The sequence below is a fragment of the Terrapene carolina genome, unplaced genomic scaffold (assembly GCF_002925995.2).
Source record: "Terrapene carolina triunguis isolate 2854851 unplaced genomic scaffold, T_m_triunguis-2.0 Scaffold23267, whole genome shotgun sequence".
NCBI lineage: Eukaryota > Metazoa > Chordata > Testudines > Emydidae > Terrapene > Terrapene triunguis.
This window is the reverse complement of record NW_020687618.1, coordinates 3,105-13,688: the sequence shown is the minus strand read 5'-3', so window position 1 is coordinate 13,688 and position 10,584 is coordinate 3,105. Positions and strand designations below refer to the sequence as shown.

At 51.5% G+C, this 10,584-nt stretch overlaps 2 protein-coding genes across 3 annotated transcripts in view; one reads left to right on the top strand and one right to left on the bottom strand.

Moving 5' to 3' along the window:
• Nucleotides 1-1,448: 1,448 nt before the first annotated feature.
• On the top strand, nucleotides 1,449-6,407 carry TMEM101 (transmembrane protein 101). Its single transcript, XM_024199425.3, has 3 exons — nucleotides 1,449-2,131; nucleotides 2,836-2,982; nucleotides 5,592-6,407. Exons 1-3 carry the CDS (start codon nucleotides 1,850-1,852, stop codon nucleotides 5,898-5,900), a joined length of 738 nt encoding a protein of 245 aa, XP_024055193.2. The 5' UTR covers nucleotides 1,449-1,849; the 3' UTR covers nucleotides 5,901-6,407.
• Nucleotides 6,408-7,593: 1,186 nt separating this feature from the next.
• The window catches only part of NAGS (N-acetylglutamate synthase), a 5,777-nt gene continuing 2,786 nt past the window's right edge, over nucleotides 7,594-10,584 (bottom strand). For both annotated transcript variants that reach the window (XM_026662131.2, XM_026662132.2), the window contains one exon: nucleotides 7,594-9,800. In XM_026662131.2, coding sequence (XP_026517916.1) covers nucleotides 9,665-9,800 — 136 coding nt within the window. In that variant the 3' untranslated portion in view covers nucleotides 7,594-9,664. The remainder of the gene's footprint in view (nucleotides 9,801-10,584) is intronic.

Sequence of the window (10,584 nt, the reverse complement as noted above, 5' to 3'; positions counted from 1 at the left end):
GGGGAGGGGGAGGAGTCGGGGGTGGGGTGGAGTCAGGAGGGATGGGGGAGGGGCCAAGAGAGAGGTGGAGGGGGAGCAGTCCGGGGTGGGGAGGAGTCAGGAGGGATGGGGAGGGACCAAGAGAGAGAGGGGGAGGGGGAGGAGTCGGGGGTGGGGTGGAGTCAGGAGGGATGGGGAGGGGCCGAGGGGGAGGAGTCAGGGGTGGGGTGGAGTCAGGAGGGATGGGGGAGGGGCCAATAGAGAGGGGGAGGGGGAGCAGTCAGGGGTGGGGAGGAGTCAGGAGGGATGGGGAGGGGCAGGAGAAGGGGTTAGATGGGGAGGAGAGGAATGGGGGAGGAGGGAGTAGACATTAGGATCGATGGAGTCAGGGTCATGGGTGGTGGAGGAGGAGGAGGAGAGGGTTGGGGATGGTGGTTGGGGTCATGAGGAAGGGCAGAGTTAAGGGCAGGATGAGAATTGGTCCCCTGAGGCCAGCAGCTGCCTGTGCTACACACTGTTCCTAGGCATGGGCTGGTTAATAGCCTTGTAAGGCTCTGCCTTAAGCCCGGGGACCCTAGCTCAGGCTCTAACTCCTTCCTTACCGGACTTCGTGGTGCTTAGCTATTGCTTACGCGAGGTGCTAGACTGGTGGTGGTTAGAGTTGCCAGGTGCCCGGTTTTCTGAAGTTCAGTTACTGTGAGGTGGGGGGAGGTGCCTGGTCATTAACCCAGCCCCTGCTCAGCTGGGGGCTGCCTCCTACCTGCCCACAGGCTCCTTGTTAGCCTGCAGCAGCTCCTGTCCCAGCCCTGGAACAGCAGAGGGAACCCAGTTGGGGGCGGGGAAGGTGGAGTGGATCCAGCCAGCAAGGAAGGGAGAGGCGTGTGCGACGGGGTGGACCCTTGGGGGAAGAGGCGGAAAAGGGAGTGGAGCCTAGGGAAGAGGTGGAGAAGGGGGCGGGAACTCAAGGGAAGAGGTGGAGCAGGGGTGGGGCCTTAGGGGAAAAAGGTGGGGCAGGGCCCATTACCAGCAATTAGAAAGGTGGCAACCCTATTTGGATTGCAATACCCAGATGCAGCTAATGCTGGAGTGGAAACCCTGTAGCACTGCATGTGCCTTTGGGGAGTTAGAGGTGGAGCTTTTCTGATGGTGCTGGGTCACCCAGAGAGGCACTGTGAATGGCCTTTAGCTTATTTTCATAACACGTGGAACGGCAAGCTTGGATAATTTGAGTGGCCTCCCTCTCCATTCATGGTAGGCATTGGGGAGGCAGTGTGGCCTAGTGGATAGATCACTAGACTAGGGCTCAGGAGATGTGCGTTCTATTCCTGGCTTTGCCATTGCCCTGCTGGGTGACCTTGGGTATTTTGCTTATTATTATTACTCATGTTTATTATGGTAGTGCCTACGGGCCAACGAAGATGGGCCTCTGTTGTGCTGGGTGCTGTACAAATACAATAATAGACAGTCCTTGCCCTGGAGAACTTACCATATCTTATTTTTTGAGTGGATTTGCTTCCCCCTCTGTGCCTCGGTTTCCCCCTCTGTAATATGGGGATAATGATACTGACCTTCTTTGGAAAGTGCTTTGAGATCTGTGGAAGAAAAGAGCTGTATAAAAGCTAGGGATTATTGTTGGAGAAGGCTGCGGTTGAGGCATGCTGATGGGATGACCTGGGGAAACTTGCCTTGCCACTATTTGGCCCTTACATACTGCAGGATAAATATAGGACCTCCATGTCCAGGGCTGTCCCTTGGACACTTATTCACAGGCTAATGTGAGCGAGAGAGCTCAGGTTTCTAATATCTCCAGCTTGAAAGCAGAGTTCTTCCTAAGGCAGTGCCCGAACACAGTTGGGCACCCTGGGCTCACATGCGGACGGAGGGTTGTGGCTGCTTTGTCCTGCTTACGTGGTTTGACTTGATTCCTCAGATGTCCAACTGGATTGAAACTCCTTCTTTGTCTCCCCCTAGGAAACCTGACATCCCCGTCCCGTATCTGTACTTGGACATGGGGGCAGCGGTGTTGTGTGCCAGCTTCATGTCCTTCGGGGTGAAGCGCAGGTGGTTTGCACTGGGAGCTGCTCTTCAGCTGGCAGTCAGCACGTACGCGGCGTATATCGGGGGCTATGTGCACTACGGTGACTGGTTGAAGGTGAGGGGTTCATCGGAATTCCCTGGGTGGCTGATGGGCTAGGGGGCAGCTGCTTCATCTGTTCCCATGCCAGCCTCGCTTAGTAACCCTGGACTGTTTGGCCTATCCAAAATGAGTGTAGATCTCAGTCCAGGCCCCCTGGCACTAACATCCAAGTGAAGCTAGTATCCTCATTGAGCCTCCTTGTTCGCTCTTTCAGCAGAGAGGGCAAGGAATTAAGAGGCCATAGAGACTGAATCGCTCCCTCACTCCTTGAGATCAGGACGATGTAAGGGGAAACTTGCCCTGCTAATCCCTGGGTTGCATCTGCTTTGTGAATAGAAGAAGGCTTCAGTCTCCATGTTAGTATTTCAGTGAGAGCAAGAATTATCCCCATCGCCCTTTCCTTCCTCTTCTCTTCCCCCTCCACCTCCGCCCCCATTTTGATCCTGCTAGTCCGCTATCTCATGGCCAAAGCAGCTGCTTCAGCGAGATTGCATCGCGCACCTAGCTACAAGCCTACACACTTTCTTCCTGACCTCCGCTGATGATCAGCTTGTGCCCTGAAACGTGAAGATGAGAGGTCTGTCTCCAGTGTAATGCCCCTGCAGCTGTTGTTTTCATGTATCTAAATGCCTCGTGCTTTTATTTCTTTTAAGTTTATGGGGCTCCTTTTTATTTCCCAGTCCCTAACTGACGTACACACTGTGTGATTCCCCCTGCAGGTGAGGATGTACTCACGAACCATAGCTATCATTGGTGGGTTCCTGATCTTGGCGAGTGGGGCTGGTGAGATCTATCGTCAGAAGCCACGGAGCAGGTCCCTGCAGTCCACCGGGCAGGTCTTCCTCGGCATCTACCTCATCTGCGTGGTATGTACCCAGTGGGGCAGGAGCAGGCTGGTGCCATGGTGGACTTCCATGCACAGCTCTGCCATTGCTAGCCAGCGTGCGTTGGCTTGCAGTGAAATCACCAGAGCACGGGGGACTAAGCGGGGTGATCAGAAAGAAACTGGGATTCAGCACTTTGTCATGTGGCTGTGGCCGCAATTGGGAAAGTGTGGGTGTTGGAGCAGCTTGTATCACAGCTGGCGGGAGATCAGACAAGGGGGGATTCTCTGTGGGGCACAGGTGGCCACTTAGGGTGCCCCTTGGACTAAAAGGGGTTGTTGCCAGAGATACACCCCAGCTGCCATGGTTACTGGCCAGCCCTGACCTGCTTACTCTGTCTGAAGGTGCCTTTGGGTATCACATTGGTTCTAGAATTCTTTGCACCTCCTTTGGACACCCCTGCAGCCTACTGCAAAGGATTCTGGGGTGTTTAGAAAGCCATAGCACTATTTGCATATGACTGGACAGAAATAGAGGCAGTGGATTGGATCGGTGGGAGGAGCATCAGCTTCCATGATCCCCTAAGAACAGCCCTGCAGGGTGGAGGAGGCAGAGAAATGGAGATAGTATTTTGGCACCAGTTATACCCTTAGTCTTTGTGGCTATTATGTGATTGAGTAGCAGGCACTGTTCCTTCCTGCTGAGGCTGTATTAAATCAGAACCCCCAGTATGACAGCAGGGGGCACTGTGCCACTGGTGGCACTGCCTTTCAGAGGGGATGTAAAACTGGCATCCTGATCCCATGGTGCTTCGTGCAAAAGTCAGCTATTAACCTTAGTCTCCTGGCCAAATTCCAGCCTGATGATTAAACTATAATGAGATCCAACGGCTAGAAGTTGACGCTAGATACATTCAGACTAGTAATAAACTGGCAAATCTCGAGTAGGAGTTGAGAGGTTATTTTACCTCGGTATTTGGCACTGGTGTGACCGCTGCTGGAATACTGTGTCCAGTTCTGGTGCCCACAATTCCAGAAGGAGGTTGATAAATTGGAGCGGGGTCAGAGAAGAGCCAGGAGAATGATTAAAGGGTTAGAAAACCTGCCTTATGGTGAGAGACTCAAGGAGCTCAGTCTATTTAGCTTAACAAAGAGAAGATTAAGGGGGGTACCTGACCACAGTCTGGAAGTACCTACAAGGGGAACAAACACTTGATAATGGGCTCTTCAATCTAGCAGACAAAGATCCAGTGTCTGGAAGTTGAAGCTGGACAAATTCAGACTGGAAATAAGCCATGAATTTTTAACAGCGAGGGTAATTAACCACTGGAACAATTTGCTGAAGGTTGTGGCGGATTCTCCATTGCTAGAAAATTTTTCAATCAAAGTTGGCTGTTTTTTCTAAAAGATCCACTCTAGTTCAACCACCAGCCGACTCGAAGCAGGAATTAATTCCGGGAAGTCCTGATAGGCTATGCCGGAGGTCGGACTAGATGATCCTGATGGTCCCTTTTGGCCTATGCTCTCTGAATTGCATTGGGCCTCCGTCCGTCTCAGCTGGTCTCCAGCACCCCTAAGCTGCTGTGTAGTGATTGGGTGTGTGCAGTGAAGCAGCTGCCGTCGCGCACACAATCCCCAAAGCCTTTTGGGAGGAAAGGCTGTGGCTACGTCTACACTGCATTTGGGGGATGTGATTGCACTACATGTCGACATGCCTGAGCTAGCTTCAGTAATGACAGCAGTGAAGCTGCAGCAACATAGAATCATAGAACTGGAAGGGACCTCAAGAGGTCATCTAGTCCAGTCCCCTGCACTCAAGGCAGGACTCAGTATTATCTAGACCATCCTTGACAGGTGTTTGTCTAACCTGCTCTTAAAAATCTCCAATGACGGAGATTCCACAACCGCCCCAGGCAATTTATTCCAGTGCTTCACCACCCTGACAGTTAGGAAGTTTTTCCTAATGTCCAACCTAAACCTCCCTTGCTGCAATTTATGCTCATTGCTTCTTGTCCTGTCCTCAGAGGTTAAGAACAACAATTTTTCTCCCTCCTCCTTGTAACAACCTTTTATGTACTTGAAAACTGCTACCATGTCCCCCTTCAGTCTTCTCGTCTCCAGACTAAACAAACCCAATTTTTTTCAATCTTCCCTCATAGGTCATGTGTTCTAGACCTTTAATCATTTTTGTTGCTCTTCTCTGGACTTTCTCCAATTTGTCCACGTCTTTCCTGAAATGTGGCGCCCAGAACTGGACACAATACTCCAGTTGAAGCCCGCGTAGAGCGGAAGAATTACTTCTCGTGTCTTGCGTACAACACTCCTGCTAATATATCCCAGAATGATGTTTGCTTTTTTTGCAACAGTGCTACACTATTGACTCATATTTAGTTTGTGGTCCACTATGACCCCCCCCGATCCCTTTTCGCAGTACTCCTTCCTAGGCGGTCATTTCCCATTTTGTATGTATGCAACTGGGCAGGGGGCCCCTGGTGTATGTACCCAGGGTCCTGGCCGGGCAGCGCTAGATCAAAGCTAGCGTGGGTATGTCTAGCCGTGCTGTAGTCACACATCCTGATTGCAGTACAGACATATTCAGTGTGTATGAATTTGCTCCTACCTCTTGGTTTACTGTTCCACTGCACCCTACAGGCCTATTCCCTCCAACACAGCAAAGAGGATCGTCTGGCTTACCTCAACCACATCCTAGGTGGCGAGATCACCCTGCAGCTACTCTTCATCCTCTATGGGGTGCTGGCCCTGTCATTCCTGTCCGGTTATTACATCAGCACGGCCGCCCAGATCCTCTCGGTGATCCTGCCCCTGGTCATCCTGTTCATTGATGGGAACCTCGGCTACTGGCATGACTCCCGGCGCGTCGAGTTCTGGAACCAGATGAAACTCATCGGGCAGAACGTTGGTATCTTCGGGGCTGTCATCATCTTGGCCACGGATGGTTGAGATGGGACAAGTGGGGGCCGATAGGACAGGCCTGGGGGAGGGCTCTGCAGTTCGGGGGAGGGGATGGGAGTAGGTTTTTTTAAAATCACCATTATTTATTCTTTTTTTACTACTTTTAAAAAATTCCTAGTTGATTTTTCCCATTGACGGGCCAGGGGACTCAGTGGCTGCCTTTCTTGAGCATGTTAGTCCTTCATTGCACTTTGACAGGTGTTTTAAGCACAGCCTTATAGAGCCTCACTCTTCTGGCTCTGTGTAGCAGCAAAGGGGACATTGTAGAACAGCTGCCCACAGGGTCAGGCTAGCTCAGTGGGTGTGTGAGCAGCGTAATTCCTCTGCTGAAAGGAGGAGTGGATCCTGGAAGCTTGGGAGTCCCCCTGGGGAGCCAGATGATTGGTTACTGGAAAGACGCCAACAATGAACTGAATGGGGGACTTCAAAGCCACCGCTTCATCGTCTGTGGTGAACTCTGCACATTGGTTGCAGTGCGTGGGGACCATTGGGTGTGTGGGGACAACGGTAATAATAAGCTAGCTCTTATTTAGTGCTTTGCATCAGTAGATCTCAAAGCGCTTTACAAAGGTCAGTGTCATCACCCCCATTGTACAGATGGGGAAACCGAGGCACAGAGCGGGGACGTGACTTGCCCAAGCTCACCCAGCAGGCCAGTGTCCAAGCCAGAGTAACCGTCCTCCATTCGTTACTTAAGCTGGTTCTCACTGTGCTTCTAACTACTGCCTGTGGAATTTCATGGGGTTACAAAGAAACCCTGCTCCCCGAAAGGATGCAGTGCTGTGGAGAGGAGCGATTTCAAAGGGGAACAGCCCTCAATGCTCTTGAGAGGGAGAAAGAAGCTGCTTCGGAGATGAGAAGGGAATAATTTTGCCTCTTGCCCCGCTCCCGCTCTGTGTGCATCCGTCCATGCTGCCTCCCGTCCATCAATGGAGCATGCATATGAATCAGTTGTGCATTGGCTTGTCTCCTAGCACAGCCCGATGAAGGGAGCAGATGGACACTGCTTTACAACCGGACAATCCTGCCTGCCAAAGCCTGGAGGAATGAACAGTTATGTAGAGAGGGGAGCTGCTACCCGTCCCCCCAAGAGAGGTGGAATTTCCAGAGTGCTGGGGTGGAGTGACTGAGTGAGGAAGGGAAGCTTGAAAGGGGGGAAAAGTCCGGTTCCCAACCCTCTGAGGATCCCATGTCTTACAACCCTGGCCAGGGTTGTCAGAGTCAGGGACAGGTTGGGAGACTGTGCTCCATGTTATAAGGTGACATGCCTCCCAGAGACAACTTGCCTTTGCCCCATGAGGGCCTCCTGCCACCAGGTTTGGTTTGTCCTTTGCTGCGGGGCCAGCTGGCATGCAGGATCTCTCTCGCTCTAGTGCCCTGCCCGCCTAAGGAGAGCTCTCAAACACGGTCATCGTCTCAACTGCCTAGATCAAGCCGTCCACTTTGACCTGCTGTTGCGTCTTCCCTGTTTTCTAAACCACTTTCCCCATCATGTATTTCTGATGATTAAATGAGAAAAGGCTTTTAACTCCACCCCTTGAGTTTTATTTCTTACCGGAACATTGTTTGGCTTTAATCAAGCCAAGCCAAACCCCGCCTATGGTACTTCTCCGTCCTCGTTACTGTTATCTGAGCACCTCACAAGCTTTACTATGTTCATCCCACACACATCTCTCCCCCCCCGCCCCGAGCCATGTCTATTAACCCCATGTTACAGATGGGGAACTGAGACTCAGAGGCCCACAGTAATCCAGGGTGTCGGTGGCTGTGCAGGGAACAGACCCTGTGTCTTCCGAATCCAGGCTTGTGCCCTAACCACTGGGCCATCCTTCCTGTCTTCCCCCTAATCACAGGCACGTGAACAGAGGAAACTTCAGCTGCTTTTCCGCTCCAGAGCCAGGTCAGATCTTACTTAAGCCACCAACAGAGATGCTGGCAGGAGAGACGTATAAGCCAGAATTTTTTAACCTAAAGTTGGGCACCTAAATAAGCAGGCCGACTTTGAGAGGTGTCGGGCGTCATTGGAGTACCTAGTACCTCCCAGATACTTACGGATTTGTCCTCCACCACCCCTCTGAGGCACAGCAGTGTTGTTATCCCCATTGTACAGATGGGGAACTGAGGATGAACTGCCTTGCCCAAGGTCATGCAAGAAATCTGTGGCAGAGCTGGGAACAGAGCCAAGGTCTTGAGTCCTGCTGCCCAGTTCCTCTCCTACCTGAACAATGTCTCCCATCTTCTGCTTCATATGCACATCGCTTTTAGTTTGTGCCTAACCAGTTGAAGCTACGATACCTGTACATTTCCTCTCGGGCTTACTGGTGCCTAACTTTAGGTTAAAAAATTCTGGCTTATACGTGGGTAGTGCTGGCATTTTAAGAGTTCATTGCAGGTTCATGGCACTTAACCAGACAGGCTCTCCTTTAACCCTGCCATTGGTGATGCTAGTTCTTAAACAGATCATTTCAGACTTCCTGCTGCTTTACTGGCTGACTAGCAAGAGTTCACGGTAGATTCATGGCAAATATCTAGCAATTAGACGTTTAAATGTTTCACTGCCAGGGATGCTGGTGATGGACGATGAGTAGGTTTGTGATCAGGGTAAAATGTTCAAAAGTGCCCAGGGGACTTAGGAACCTGTCGTTTTCAAAAGTTGCTCGGGCGCCTAAGTCCCACTGCCAATAAGACTTAGATTTCTAAGTCACTTTTGAAAATGGGCCATAGGCTGCTAAGTCACTTAGGCCCAGATTTGGAAAAGTATTTAGGCATTGCCGTGCTCAGTGAAACCTAATTGATTTAGGAACCTACATCATTGTCAAAAGGGATTTAGGTGCCAAAATCCCATTGAGAGTCAGTAGGATTTAGGCTCTTAAAATGAGGTTTAGGTTCCTAAATCAGTTAGGTGTCGCAATGCCGAGTGCATCAACGCCTAAAGACTTTTACAAATGTGGGACTTTGTCCCTTCTGACAGTTTTACCCCGTTTACGTGCGGGGTTTTCAAAGGCACTAGCTGGAATTTCACTGGCGGTTTGGTGTCTGCGGCCCTTTGGCCGCTCTGAAGTTCCCAGCTGACATTTGTCGATCAGTTCTGATGCACAGCAGCCTTATGCACTGGTTAAGGAGAAAGCAGTAAGACCCTAACATCGCACTGTTGGGATAGCTAAAGAAAGGCGAGACACCTTGAAAAAGAAGCCAAAATCACATTAAAAGTTGACGCTTTCCAGCTGCCCTGGTCTGTTTTCTGCTGTACACGTATGTAGAACTCCACAGCCAGGCTGCTGGCTCCTATAAATACAAGCGTTGTGTGTGTGACTCCTACTTGCTGTTCCACAGGATTGTAAGGAAAGATGTCGCTGCTCTTTTTACACGCGCGTTAATGGAGGTCCCATTTTATAGGTCGGGAAAGTGAGGCACAGAGAGGGGAAGTGACTTTGCCGAGGTCCCACGGTGAGTCAGTGGCAGAGATGAGACTTGAACCCAAGAGTCCCGACCTCCTCGCTCTAACTTCTCTTGACAACAGTCCGCACAACACAGGCTTCGCTAGCACTTTATTAGGGAAAAGCTGGGTGCTGAATTGGTGAAGAGGGTTCTTTGTGCCAATCATTCCTCTGGGTGCAGGAAACACCCCTGGGGCTCTGTGCATGGCTGGCCGTGCTGACCTCTGGTTCTTCTTATCCGGTCTTGATGTACGAAGGCCTGACTCCTCCCAAGCCCAACCTGCTCCGCTCTCACTCTGCCCTAGAAAGATCGTCCTATGGTTTGCAGAACGAGTCTGGAATGGATATTGCGTGGTTCACCAGCTCGTAGGAATCCCGGATGTCGGACAGGCCAAACCAGAAGAAGATCCATTGGTGGTTGGTGAAGCTTCCATCACTGTGCTTGAAATACCTGACGGGAACAAAACGAATGCTTAGTCCCAGAGCAGGATCTGCATCCCATAGAGCAACAAGAGCGTCCGTGGATACAATTACAGGGATAATACTGGGTCAGACTTGCCACCCACTGTATCTAAGGCTAGGTCTACACTACCCGCCTGAATCGGCGGGTAGAAATCGATCTCTTGGGGATTGAATTATCACGTCTCGTCGGGACACGACAATCGATCCCTGAATCGACGCTCTTACTCCACCAGCGGAGGTGGGAGTAAGCGCCGTCGACAGGGAGCCGCGGAGGTCGATTTTGCCGCCGTCCTCACAGCAGGGTAAGTCGGCTCCGATACGTCAAATTCAGCTACGCTATTCGCGTAGCTGAATTTGCGTATCTTAAATGGACCCCCCCCCGTAGTGAAGACCTGCCCTAAGAGTATCTGAGTCCCTCCTAGACATCAGTGATTGTATCCTTGCAGCACCTTTGTAAGTAGCATAGTAGTGGTAATTCTGTTTTACTGATGGGGAGGTCCAGAGTGAGTGGGAGGGGGTTACAGGTCAGGGTTAAGGGGCATTGGCAGGGTGGCGTGGGAAACCTAGGCCTGGTATAGTAAGGGGTGCTGTGGATCAGAGTACAGATGCACCAGCAGAGCGGTGGAGGGGCCCAGCCCTGGTGTAGCAGGGGTGTTGCAGTCAGGATTGAGATGCACTGCCAGAGCTGGGTGTGTATGGGGAGCAGAGCCGCAGGTAAGGGTAAGAGGCATTGGCAGAGCTGTGTGTGGGGAGCCCAGGGCTGGAATAGCAGG